Source organism: Panulirus ornatus, chromosome 7 (genome assembly GCF_036320965.1).
Source record: "Panulirus ornatus isolate Po-2019 chromosome 7, ASM3632096v1, whole genome shotgun sequence".
In the NCBI taxonomy this organism is placed as follows: domain Eukaryota; kingdom Metazoa; phylum Arthropoda; class Malacostraca; order Decapoda; family Palinuridae; genus Panulirus; species Panulirus ornatus.
Window position 1 is genome coordinate 42,065,601 of NC_092230.1, and position 14,114 is coordinate 42,079,714.

General features: G+C 36.5%; 1 protein-coding gene across 8 annotated transcripts in view; it reads left to right on the forward strand.

Moving 5' to 3' along the window:
• Flo1 (flotillin-1) overlaps positions 1 to 14,114 on the forward strand; it is a 235,098-nt gene that overhangs the window by 48,631 nt on the left and 172,353 nt on the right. For 2 of the 8 annotated variants that reach the window (XM_071663590.1, XM_071663594.1), the window contains exon 2: positions 1,939 to 2,014. The exons of the other annotated variants lie outside the window; for them this stretch is intronic. In XM_071663590.1, the coding sequence (XP_071519691.1) occupies positions 1,939 to 2,014 (76 nt within the window). The remainder of the gene's footprint in view (positions 1 to 1,938; positions 2,015 to 14,114) is intronic. 8 annotated transcript variants of the gene reach the window in all.

Consider the following 14,114-nt stretch of genomic DNA (forward strand, 5'->3'; position numbering starts at 1 on the left):
TACTGTCTGGTTCACATTATTTCATCAGGGGCAAATTTATCATTCTGCTTTGGTATAATGTTTATCATCTATTTATATATGCAAAAGCACCAAACTGTATTTTCACAGTTCTTCCTGTACCTTATTCTTAATTGTTTTCACAAATCTAGGGTTAATTCACTAATTTTATTCATTTTTCAGATTCCATTAGTTTTATTTACCTTCTGTATATGGCTTCATTTTATCTTGTTGCTACTTTCATGTGTGTAACAACCATGTGAGGTTACCTTTCTACTGTACCTATAAGTACATGTGATGGGGTACTGCCTGGTGCAGGGCTTGTGCACAGCCTACCTAATTACCTTCCTTTTTTCACAGTACTGTTATTTTCTGCCCCCAGATCAGTGTATCTTCCCCCAAACTGCAGGGTTTGTTTTGATGCTTCTGTGGTTAGCATGGAGGGCTTTTCGTATTGGTTTATGATTCATCATGTGTCACTATTTGGAATGGTTATTTAGGTTAGGAAATAATAGGTTGCAAAGCATTGAAACTTTAAGCGGTAAATCTGTAAACAGCAAAGGAACTCTGTCTACCTTTATCAGTGTCTAGGCTCTTTCTCTAGGTTGTTGCTTACCCTATAAATAGGTTTTGTTAAGTATCATTGGTAAAGGCTTCTTTTATTGATTGCTGCCACTTTGTTTTTATAGATAGGGAAATCTCTTTTTTCAGCATGAGGAGATGCTTGAGATATTCATTTAGGATCCATACTTTTTAGTTGATGCATCATTCCCTTCTCTTTTTCTGTCGTTTATTAATTACACCACTTCAAGTTTTCAGTGTATGTCATACACCTAGATGCTGTGGTTATGATAACCTCCTCCTCTGAATGCTTCTGGTGCTACCACCACTGCTGCTGTTGTTGCTCCACATCATCCTCCCCATCATCTTCAGCTTTTCCTTTTGTGATGAAGGTTTCAAGATATACCATGATGTTGATAAAGTTCTGATATTTTTGCACTTGGGTCAGAGAAGTATGTTGATTTTTGTCGGTTTCATCTTACATGTCCTACCTTTATTTTATTCCACTTTTGTTAGGTGAGTCACATGCATACAACCTCATAGCACATATGTGCTAATCCTTAACATACCTGAAGTATGGGGAAGCAAAGAGAGTCCTCATCAATGACTAAAGTGGTTTTAGATTGTCCAATTTTCTTATTAAGTTGATTTGTTACATGAGGGTTTATGGAGCCATACATCCTCATGCAAAAATTTCACCATGTGATATTCATTAATTCAATCTTTCACTATGTCCATGTCTTCTTTCTTCCTCATCATCTGAACTTAATCATATTGTACCATAGATGTATTTCATTTTCCTCATTATATTATTGACTTTTATGCTTAAGGCTCCCTAAAAAGTTTGTCTCTACAGATCTTTCCCACAGTTTGTATTCTCTTTCATAGTGGGTGGGTTTTTCAAATGAAAATTCCATGAATAGTTGAGTTGTGCTGTTCTCCAGCATCTTGAGTTCGCTCTTTTGTGATGAGAACATTCTGAGTCTTTTTAAAGCTCCGATACTGTGAATACTAAAGCCTTTTCCATAAAGACCTTTATTTTTTTACCTAAATCTTCTTTACACACCCTTTTATTTTCTTTTAGTCTAGACTATTTTATGAGTCATTCTGGCACATGTGTTTTTGTGCGTAATACCATGTATGTATAAGCCATTGTTAATCATATGTAAATCCCCTGTCCTTTACTGTGCAGTCCAATAACCTTTCCCATCTTCAAATGAAACACCATGTGTGCTTACAGTGCTTGGATGTGCAATCATGAAGGGGGACCTTCCTACCTTATCCTCTGTGGGATCTTGCAGCTATATTACACACACACACCTGTCATCATCCATCTTATGCTTAGTGTTGGGTAGTGACAGATGTGCGTTTGTGTTACAGGATGTTGCCTCAAAAAGCCTCTTTTGGTCCCTGGTGGACGAGCATTCGTTTGGCCCACTGTGCAGCAAGTACAGAGGTATATTGTAAATGTCATGTTGTAATATAATCATATATTTCTATTTCACTAACCTTGCTTGTAGATTTTTTTTTCAGATGTGCTTAGCTTAAGCCTGATATCATTAAGTAGTGGTTAAAATGTTGGAATAAGTGACTCCTCTTGTTTTCATAATCATTTGAATTTTCTTTAAAGACTTATGGTGGTGGTTTTGGTAAAAACATTTGTATTTTTATTAGTTCTGAGATGTAGAAACCAACACCAAATGTTTAATTCAATAAGTGACCAGATTGTTTGTTCATTGCTGTACTTCTGGTTTTCCAAATATTTAGTCAATGAGATTGTGTAAATGTCATGGAGAGTCTTTGGAAATGGTGCTTTTACCTAACATTATTGGTCAGTGCTTTTGCTCGTGCTCTTCACAGAAAAGTTTGTAGCCGTGAGTTATTACCTTGGTTTAAACATTCTAGTCACTGTATACTTAAAAAGTGAAATTTCTGTTTTTGTTCCTATTAGCATATAATCATTTTCCAAGTAAAACATGAAAACTGAAGCCCAAAATATTTGAGATTAATGAAGTAATACTGAAAAATTTTTATAGACCTTTTGCCCACTAGTTTTTTCCCTAAAGTTAGCAGTTCTACATGTTTTGATACATAAGTTTGATACAAACTGTCATTTATTTATATTGATTGCCTGAGTATCTTTGGATTTGTGAGTATCAAACAAAGAAGGATGTGATTTGTGAAATTTGACAAAATAATAATGATCTGTAATGTCAAGTTAACTGGTAAGGCTAACACATCTTGTAATCAGACTCTAGAGATGGGTGGACTGAGTGGTTTTGGGAGTATTTTTACTTAAAATTATGTTTTCATGTTTGTATGTTTATTAGAGTTAATCCCAGTTAAGAAATTAAGAATGTTTGATTAGATGGGTGGTAGACATATGACTTGAATTGAGTGTTGAATTAAATATGATTATGGATTAATCATTAGATATGTTGATTCTGTGGTATATATCACTGAAAAGAAATGTGGAAGGTCTAAGTAATCATGTCAGTGAAAGAATTTTTGTTTACCTGTTTTTTTGCATCAAATCTAATCAGAAAATACGGTGGGACAAAGTAGGTTGACTTTAATCTTTCTGTGCAAATTATCTCTTGATTCAGATGCTGCTTGTCACCATGCATCAGTCTTTCTTATTATTCACCATATTTCCTTTTGCCATTTCAATCACAGATTAGATTCATGATGGAAAGTTGAATTCTTTAGTGAAAGAATTTGCAATGGATTTGTGTGAATGGATTGGTGTGATTTCCATTGAATAAGAACATGCTCTCAGGTTGCATTATGTAATGCTTTGTCTTATATCAGTATCAGTTGTGTGAATTGGAGTGATGTTATGTACAGGGGGTGACATTTTATCAGTGGACCAGGGCATTTGAAGCAGCTGAGGAAAACTATAGAAAGGTCTGTGGGGCCTAGTTATGGATAGAGGGCTATGGTTTGGAGCAGTACACGTGACAGCTAGAGACTGGATAAGAGGAATGAGGCCTTATTTTCATTGGCTCCTGGTACTACCTCACTGTTGTGGAAAATGGTAGACAATTGTTTTAAAAAATCAATGTTAAATGTATGTTGATGGTAACAGTTTTGCTGTGACCTACCACCATATGATATTGAAGGGAATGAGAATTTGTAAGTGATGTTCACTGAATAGTCTAATGAAACCTCAGGGATATTATAGAGGCATATTATGTTAAAGAATAGAATATATTATTAACATGAATGATATTCTTTAAAATCAAGTAATCAGGGTAAAGCAAATTATGAAACAAAGAATTAGGAGTTGGTGAAAGTTTAAGAGGAAGTGATGTTCATAAAGAATGGCGCTGAAGTTGTAAGGACAGTAATACGAATGAGATAAATCCAAGATGCATAGAGAGCTTTGGTGAATGTAAGGCAATTGTTGCCTGTTTAAGAAGCCTACCTGGTATTTTTTCTTTTTGACAAAACACATTGTTTACTGAGACACCCTTAAGAAAATGATAGGAATGAGGCAGATAGATAGCCTGCATGGTACAAGAATGAAAAGAATAGTTGAAAAAAAAAATGGGTGGTATAAAAGAATAGCATCACCTCTACCATTCATAACATTTCAAGATGTAATTCATGTTTTGTTTTTTATATTGCTTTGTATCATTTGTAATCAGTTTGACTGAAGATGAGCAGTGTTCTTGCGCCTCAAAACATCTTGTGTATTTTAAGAGTAAAGTGAAAATGAATATAGGATAATTGATTCACACTTTATATGATGAGGCAGAATGTGTGGTTAGGAAGATTGAAAGAAAGTAACAGAAAGCTAGTGTGTTTAATATTTATTGGTCTTTAACAAATATTGAATGAAAGAAAATATGCCTGCTCACTTAAAAATTAAGACACATAACCCACCAGCAAGAAGTGAAAGAATTACAGTGGATTATCATACACACTCATGCATCAACAGACATAACTTAAAGAAGCACAAGAAAGAGAACTCTGAAAAGAAGCACAAGAAAAAGAGAACTGCTAATGTGGCAGTGAAGTTAGTAGTGATATATGTGATCGTATTGAATGGTGTCTTGACCTATTGTTTACAGTAGTAGATAATTCAGTAAAGACTAGCTTTCTCAAGAAACTTAACAGGCTGTAAGGAGGTTAGTAACCTTACCTCTGTCAGACACTTTTCTGAACCTGTCAAGTCACAACTTAACAAGTGCAGGATTAAACTGCCACTTGCAGCCTACATATGATAAGAATGACAAGAAGATGGAGTTGGAACAATTACATCAGCCCTTGCTCAACCTTGCCAGACAAGTGAAGATCTCAATAAACCCAGACTTGATAGAAAAACTACTACTAGAGAGTACTAAGCATTTTAATTATGCCAAAAGTTCTCAACTTATCCTAGAAGTATGACAAGCTGCACAAGAACTGAACAGTGTGCAGAGGATTTGCTGATGAGTAGAGCCGATAAGTACAGCATTTATGTTCTTCTAAATAGAAAAGATTACTACAGCAAGTTTAATTCCATCCTGAATGACTGCACCAAATTTTGCTACATCAGTTCCAATCTTATTGAAGCTTTGAAAAAGAGGGTGAACAAATTAGCTGCTAATTTTGGAGCTGATCAACACTTCTCCCTCATTATATGATGATACAGCCTGCATTATGTATATGGCAGTGTAAAGATGAATAAAATTGACAACTTGCTCTGCCTCATGATTTGCCAGGTTACTACACCCACACACAGGTTAGGTACACACATCACCTGGACAATTTCTCCCTGCATTCCCGGCATGTTTTCTCTATGAACATTTAATGAACTTATTGACATTCTCTGTTGTACTCAGCCAAATGGACTCTTTTCATCCCTAGAGGTAAAGTTTATTCATTAATGTTCTAGTAGAACCAACTATGAAGATAATACTCAACAGTGTCTATGATAGCCTATCAAGACGAGCACCCAAGATTCCTGGAACCATACTAGGAGGCCTATTACATGCTTATACCACCAAAGCCCCATTTTGCAGTCCTGATGCTAAGTTAGGTTATCAGGTAGAGGGAGTTGCCATGGGCTCTCCACTAGGTCCATCCTTTGTTGACTTCTTTTTGTGTCATGAAAACCAAGTCCTGCAAGACAGCACCATCCATCCAAATATGTACTGCCAGTTTGTTGATGACACAAAGAGCATCTTAAGAAACTATATAAGGCTATTGAGAAGATATATGGCCTGAGATTAACTTCATAATTTGGACAACAAGATTCCTTTTCTTGATATAAACATCCAGGCTCATAATGGGGAATACCAAACCAGTGTTCGCTGTAAGTCTACCAAGTTGGGAAGATGTCTGAATGCTGAAAATAAGTGCCCCAAGAGGACTGATTAAATGCTATTAGGCCCTACCGAAGTCATGCTTATTAGAACTCTTCTTCATAGGACCTCTTCAACCAAGAAATCACCAGAGTCAAGCAAATTTTAGTTGCTTTTCTGATAAAATCATAGATGAAGAAAATTTATCAGCCAACAACAACCTGGAACTGCTCTTCGGCTTTTCTTCTAAAGAAAATATGTCTCATGCCTGTCAAATTGATGAATGTATCTTCAGAGATGATAGACAGGGACATTACTTGTAAAATCCCTGAAGGTCATCTCAGCATTGTCATTTACAATAAGAACAAGAAAACTGGCAGCAACATTATGAGAACCAGCCTCTCACAGAACAATGACCTACTACAGTCAACCAGTGTAGTTTAAAAGTACTGCCCAGTTAAAGGTTTTAAACTTGAGAACAACATAAACTATATTAGTATGACTACTGCATCTCTCAATCAACGGTTAACATTTCATCTTCAAAATGGAAGCCCTAAACTACATATGTAGCAACAACATAGCATGAATCTTGCTTGTCAGTATCTTACTGAAAACAGTAGTAATGAAACATTGCCACAACCCTATAAGACTACAGATAACAAAAGTCATGTACATAAGGGAATATGATCACTTCATAGATCATCAAAGTACAAGACAAGCTAGAACTCCACAATTATTCTCTACCACACCCCATATAACCCCACTCTCTACCTCCACTGAACTCTCCCAGGTGTAGAGATCACTGTCCACTTGCTTTATGACTGGATTAATGTGAGAGGTGTGGAATTAATAAGAAGGTGCTATAATGAGAATCAAAATTATGAAGTCAAAGGTTGGTAAAACACTTCATTGTTTTTAACTTTTATACCCTATGTATACCTTGTGATAGTTTTCAAGTACTTCTGACCCCACATCCTATTATAGACCAAACTGTTGTGGTGTTCTTCCTTGTCAGATCCTCAACCTATGTATATACCACAGCATCCTGAGTGATCTGGTACATTTTGTAGGTTCTTGTCCTGACCCTTTTTTAGATTTTTCATTTCAACAGTTGCTAGTTAGTCTTTTTTATGACAGCTGGCATTACACCCATCACTCATTTTATGTGGGAGTTATGTTCTGCAAAAACCTCAAACAATAAACGTACAGAGAAAAATGGTATGTGTGCAGCAGCTTTTATGGTCACTACTGGCAGATTCTCACATTACTTTCACATTATGTAGCTTCTGTTGTTGAATAAACTTATCTAGCCATCCTTTACTTTAGATGGCTCTGGCTCAGCAACATTGTCTTCTTTACTTAAATGCTTATAAATCTTGAAAGCTCTAGACCAGAGCTTACTAAGGCTATTTTTCTTCTTCATTGGATTTCTAAACTTTGTGGTTACCTTTGCAGACAGTGGAGAAGAGTGGATCAAAGCACTTTGAAATTTCTCTGCTTTCATCTCTATGTTGCAGATTGTAGATTTACCTAGGTTGTGGGCATACCCAAGTGGTGACACTTCCTCTCTAGCATCAGCACACAATAAGATTTCTAGCTTCATTTTTAAGGTCAGAGATGTTCTCTTCTATTTGATTGTTGGCTTTGGGGGTAGGAGAAGATATTGCTGGACAAATGGATGCCATGTTAACTGATGCAAACTCAGTGGGTTGCAGGTGAATCACATTCATAGGTATACCCACATTGCATGAGTAGCATAGATCCACACACAATGGTGGTAACTGCAAGGCTGACCCATTGGAGGGAAGTTGGCATATTCCATCCAGAACCCACACTTACTCCACCCAACAACCCTTACTTAAGTTTTGGAGCACTTTCTACAGCACACACCCTCATGAAAAGAGGGACTGGTAGAATAGGGTTCCTCGCTTAGTGATATCGCATTCTGTGATCCCATATAGAGGAAGAGCTGGTTATCTACAAAGCAGTTTTAGGCCCTTTTTATTTACAGTGCACTTCATTATTGTATTTATTACATATTCCAGTTTTATAGATAATGCTATACAGTCTTGTATGAAAGGAATACTATAGTCTTATATGCCTTTCATACAAATAGAGAATGTAACCAATCTTTTCAGGATTTTGCAAGTGTAGATTATGGTATGTTTCTCCTGTCTTTATTATAGGGTATAGCCTCAGTGCTTTCATTCATTTTCAGACATTCAGGTTTTTAGCTATTTTGGTTTACAGGTTGTGCATTCTATCCTTGCATTTTTAGATATCTTGAAAGTTGATGTTAGCACACAGGAGAAATCTGCTTGTGAAGGTATTAGTGCTCTGAAGAACATTATAATTGTTTTCCCTAAAGGACTGTTAAGTCCAGTCTACCATTGAAGAGGCATTCATTGCTGTACAAGATCTTTCACTGTTCTTTCAAAATATGGATTTCTTTCAGCTTAGTATTCCATCTCAGTTTTTTATGTCTTCACATCCCCAAAGTGAAGTTTTGAAACTTTTCCTTATTAGAGGGCATGGTATTATCTTGTTTCAGATATGAGATGGAGAAACAGTAGAGGTGCAGTTGCATTTCTTTGGGAACTGATCTTACTGTGAATACAGTGGAAATCCCCTGACTTACAGTAACATACAATTCGTTATTTAAGAAGTTGAAGATGTATTATCCTCTCATTCCTGTTTAACATGTGTACGATGGCACTGTAGTTACATTTTTCATAGACTGTTACAAATTTATTATATTGAATTAGTATTTTCTGTATTTTTCATTGTCTCTACAGTTTTATTGTAGTGTCAAACAATTAAGAAAGGCATGATCATCCTTCCCTGAAACTGTTGCTATTAGATATGTAGATTATTTGCTCCCATGGAAGCAGTCAACTTAAGCCTTGAGTTTGTCTTGAAAGACATATCTTATTGACTGCAGATGTGCTGTATACAATACAGCCTTCCTCTGGCAGTCAACTATGTGTGCTGTATATCATCTGGGCTATTTTGGAATCCTGCTCACAGGAGATTCTAGAGCAGTGATTCAAGAAACAATTAATGGCAGTTTAGACGATATTTTCACATCCATTACCAATAGATAGTTCATCATTTTTGCACAACTGAGGTAGCAAAGAAAATTTATATTTATGTAGGGGAGAAAGAATTTCACTTTTCTATTCCCAGGGTGTCACAGGTGACTAAATGGGATGGAAGCTAGGGGCTGGAAACCCTTCCCTTCATGTATTCAGTTTTTAAAAGATAGAACAGAAGGAGCCAAACAGGTAGTGTTCATCCTTCCCAAAGGCATGCGCTAGGATGTCTAAATGTGTGTGGATGTAACCAAGGTGAGAAGACAGGAGAGATAGGTAGAGTGTTTGAGGAAATAAACCTGGCTGTTCTGGCTCTTAGTGAAACAAAAGTTCAAGGGTAAAGGAGGAGAATGGTTTGGAAATGTCTTGATAAGTAAAGTCAGGTGATGATTAAAGGCCAAGAGCCAAGGAAGGGTAGCACTATGGCTGAAGCAGGAGTTGTGGGAATTTGTGAGAGATTGTGAGGAAGTGAGCTACATGTATTTGGATGTAACAAGCATGAGGAGACAAAAGAGATAGGTATTATGTTTAAGGAAAGAAACTTAGGTGTTCTGGCTCTGAGTGAAATATAGCTCTGATGTTAAGGAGAATGCTTTACAATGTCTTAGGAGTAATGTCAGGTGCTGGTGAAGGGGCAAGAGCTAAGGAAGGGGTAGCACTACTACTGAAGCAGAAGTTGTGGTAGTTTGTGACAGAGTGTAAGGAAGTGAGCTTTTAGATCCATGTGGGTATAAGTGAAAATGTAGTGCAAGAGATGGGTGATTATTAGTGGTTATGTGAGCAGAAAAGGGATTGGTAATTTATATATCTGGTTTAAAAAAGAGAGGCATACACAGGTATACATATGTGAGTAGGCAAGAGTGTCAGTGGGCATTATTAGGTTACACACCAATTGATATGCATGCGGAAGAGAGACTTTTAGACATAATTGTGCTGAGAGGGACAGTTGGTTGGGAGTCTGATCATTATGTTGTGAAGGTTAGAGTAAAAATTTAAAGAAGTTTACAGAAAAGAGGAAACCTTATGGGTTAGAGTAAGTGAACTTGAAAAAAAGAGTCCTCTGTGGAGAAATATCAAGAGAGGTTGAGTTTAGAATGGCAGAAGCTAGGATAGTGGGTGAAGAATGGGAGGTATTTAGGGAAGTAGGGCTGGCATGTGCAAAAAATGCATGTGGCTTATGTAAGGTGAGAGATGGGATGATGACGTAAAGTTGCTTATGAAAAAGGAGAGAGGTATATGGACGATAAGAGAAAGTAGCAGTAGGTCAAAAGGAAGGTGCAGGGATTGAAAAAGAAAGCAAGTGAGAGTTGGGGTGAGCAAGTATCAGTAAATGTCATGGAGAATAAGATATTCTGGAAGGAGGTTAATAGTGCACAAAAAACAAGAGAGCAAATGGGAAAATTGATGAAGGGGTCCTATGGGGAAGTGGTGACAGGTAGGGAGGAAGTGAGGAGGAGATGGATTTTGAAAGTCTGTTGAATGTGTTTCATGATTGGGTGGCAGATGTAGGATGTTTTGGTTGGGATGGTATGCTAATTGAGAAAGTTGGGTGGCAGATGTAGGATGTTTGGGTCGGGATGGTATGTAAAGTGAGAAAAGGGTAAGAGAGGTGTGGTAATGAAAATATTTTGGTTGAGAGAGCTGAAAAGGGTGTGATGAAATCATTTGGACATATGGAGAGATTGAGTGAGGAGAAGTTGACAAAGAGGATTTGTGTGTCAGAAGTGGAGGGAACAAGGAGAACAGGGAAACCAAATTGTGGATGGAAGGGCATGTTGAAAGAGATTTTGAGCAATTGGGGCCTGAACATACCGGATGTGTTTACTTTGAAGAATGTGTGTGAGAAATACTTAGAAAAACAGATGGATCTGGAAAGTCTTAAGAGTATATGGTGTGGAAGGTAAGCTGCTAGAAGCAGTGAAGAGTTTTTACCAAGGATGTAAGGCATGTGTACGAGTAGGAAGAGAGGAGAGTGAACGGTTCCCAGTAAAGGTTGGTTTGCAGCAGGGGTGTGTGATTTCCTCATGGTTGTTTAATTTGTTTATGAATGGAGTGGTTAGGGAGGTAAATGCAAGAGTTTTGGAGAGAGGGGAGAGTATGCAGTCTGTTGGAGATGAGAGGGCCTGGGAAGTGAGTCATTTGTTGTTCGCTGATGATACAGCTTTGGTAGCTGACTTGTGCGAGAAACTGCAGAAGTTGGTGAGTGAGTTTGGAAAAGTGTGTGAAAGGAGAAAGTTGAGAGTAAATGTGAATAAGAGTAAGATTTTTAGGTTCAGAAGAGGGTGTGTTGAAATGGTTTGGACACATGGAGAGAATGAGTGCGGAAAGATTGACAAAGAGGATATACGTGTCAGAGGTAGAGGGAGTAGTGGGAAACCAAATTGGAGGTGGAAAGATGGAATGAAAAAGATTTTGAGCAATTTGGGCCTAAACATGCAGGAGGGTGAAAGGAGTGAAAGGAATATCGTGAATTGGAACGATGTGGTATGCTGAGGTTGACGTGCTGTCACTGGATTGAACCAGGGCATGTGGGTAGGCTTCAGAATATTTCTGCATAAGGAATGCATTTCAGTAATCAACACACTTGAGGCTAGAAAGAAAAGGGGCAAAAAATGTATGTAATACACTTAGAATCAGTTTCCTTCTTACAGAAAGTTTTTTTGCTCAAGGGAGACAATTTTGTAAAAAACCCTTCATGATATTGTCTTGATTTAATAGGTGTATTGAGATAGAAATTCTTCTTTGAAAGCATGTTACAGACATGGTTGAAAGTAATTATCACTGATTAATTGTACCTGAATAGCCATGCTGGTTTTCATGCCTCCATTTTCCAATATTTCCTCTTAAAACTTGTAACTTGATAGATTCAAAAGGTGCAGCCAGTAAAGTTGGTGATATATGCTTTTCCATCTTAATCTGCTCACAGATATTTACAGAAAAAAGTATTCCACACAAGTTGATAATTGATTAAGAATGACAGTCTGTGAACTTCATTTGTAAACTGATTATCTGAATGATTTTATGATCTAAGACATGTGTCCAACATTTCTTTGGACAATATGTAGAAAGTTGATATTGTGAAGATGTTATCAGTAGGGATAAGAAGGATAGATCATTTATGACTTCACCGTTTGCCATACTATTGTTGGAGTGCATTTTATCGGAATCACTTTTTCATTGCTTAGAATCTAAGACAGTGAACCTACCACCTATAAATTTGAGATGATCTGCACCTCTTTGCTCCTGCTTGAAAAAATTCAGACACTTATACTGACAGTGTTGGAATGGGAAGAGAAATGAATTGTAGACCATAAACTGCAATTTAGAGGAAGTATACATCCTGCAAAGGCTGCAAAACATGGAAACTAGGAATTTGACAATTCTTTATTGTGTTAAAAAGATGCTGCCAAAAAAGGCATCCAGTTGTCCTGAACCTACAATAACACTTAATGATATAACTGCCATGCTTTAGAAAATAGTATCCTGTTGGATAGCTAGTTATAGGAATGCCAAACCTGCCGGGAATATATATGGAAAAGTTATCCCCCTTAAATTCAGAAGCAAATATTATGCTACATTTAGTTGATTTATTAAGCACAAGTTCTTCAAGATGTTTGATTTCTCAAAGCTTATTGATATTACAGAGCTATTCAGCAGAATCTTCACTTCATTATCTTGAAGAATGGAAGTGAGTTTTCTCTCTGATAGCACATTGGCTACACATCACTGGTGCTGCAAACAGACAATGAGTATGACATAGCTGATTGTCATCTGTGCTTCCCTACAATAGAATCAGGCAACAGAACATTTGCACCCCTTTACTATCTACACTATGAAGTCATGTATACACTAACTTAATTATTAAGTCATCTGTAATATTCACATGATAGCTTAGCCAAGTGAAAATTGTTAGATAGTAGAGAACTCAAATTTCTCTGCATATCTCTGTTTCCCAGATCCTTGCTGTATGGGGGATAAGCAGAAATGGTACCAGTGACAAGTAGCAAGAAGCATGACATTTTTTTTTTTTTTTTATATAAGCATATTGATAACTGACTGCTCTGGGTGGCATGATCATTATTTATCTTGATATCTGTCACAGATCTGATAAGATTGCAGATATGTGGTATAATGATTGACCTAGTAAACAGCTTGCATATTGGGTGTGTATTGACAAGTTATACTAGTTTTCTGAAAGGTGTTTTCAGATATAATTTGGTGCAAATATGTTAGCTGAGGACATGAATCCCATTATGATAACTTTTCAGTATTTCTTTAATTTTGGTTTCATTTATCATGAGTAAAAGTCTCAGGAAATTGAAAGTACTAGCAATGATACTGGTTATTTTATCTGGCCATTAATAAATGCTAAACATTATGGTGACTGGTGTTTGTACTTCAGTATTTTTTTATGTTCCAGATTACTTTGATAAGTCTTGTAATTGTTATTTAGATAGTTTATTATAAATGCATGCATATTGATTATTGATATTAATGCTTGAAATGTACTTGATTGGCATTGCGTGTGGGCTATGAACAGCTGAGCAAGTAGAGTTAGCCATTAATTTTGTCATTTACAAATTAATTTTCTCTTTATTATTACTTATACTTATTTTTGCATGTTTTGGATGCCATTGAAGACCCTGCATGATTTTTGTTCTTGCACAATGTCTCAACTTCATTCCTTAATTCCATGCCCTATTGCTTGTGCTTGTCATTTTATGTGGCTTGATTCATTAATAGATAACACTTAATTTGAATGAGTGGGAGATGAATTTGGTAATCAGTTTTCTTGTGACAGTGGTACATGTGAATTGAATCTGTGGTTAGGTTATTTATAGAAATGAAATCTGTTTCATTTAAGCCACAAGTCAAGCAAGTATGTATAGTTATTGATGAGAAACTTTTTCTCCTTAATCACAAGCTGTCAGAAATGGACCACTTGATTAACTTTTGTTTGTAGTCTAATACTAGTATGAAATTATTGTTGATAACTATTTCAAACAGTACAGGAATGTCAGCTTCATCAAGCTGGTGAATATATGAGTGAAAGAAACCTGGGTAGTGGACACTTCATTAACCACATTTCATAATATATTCTCATGTTACTATTAACATTGAGAGTGTATGATTTACAAGGAAAATTTGTGTACATTAAGAACAGAAAGTATGT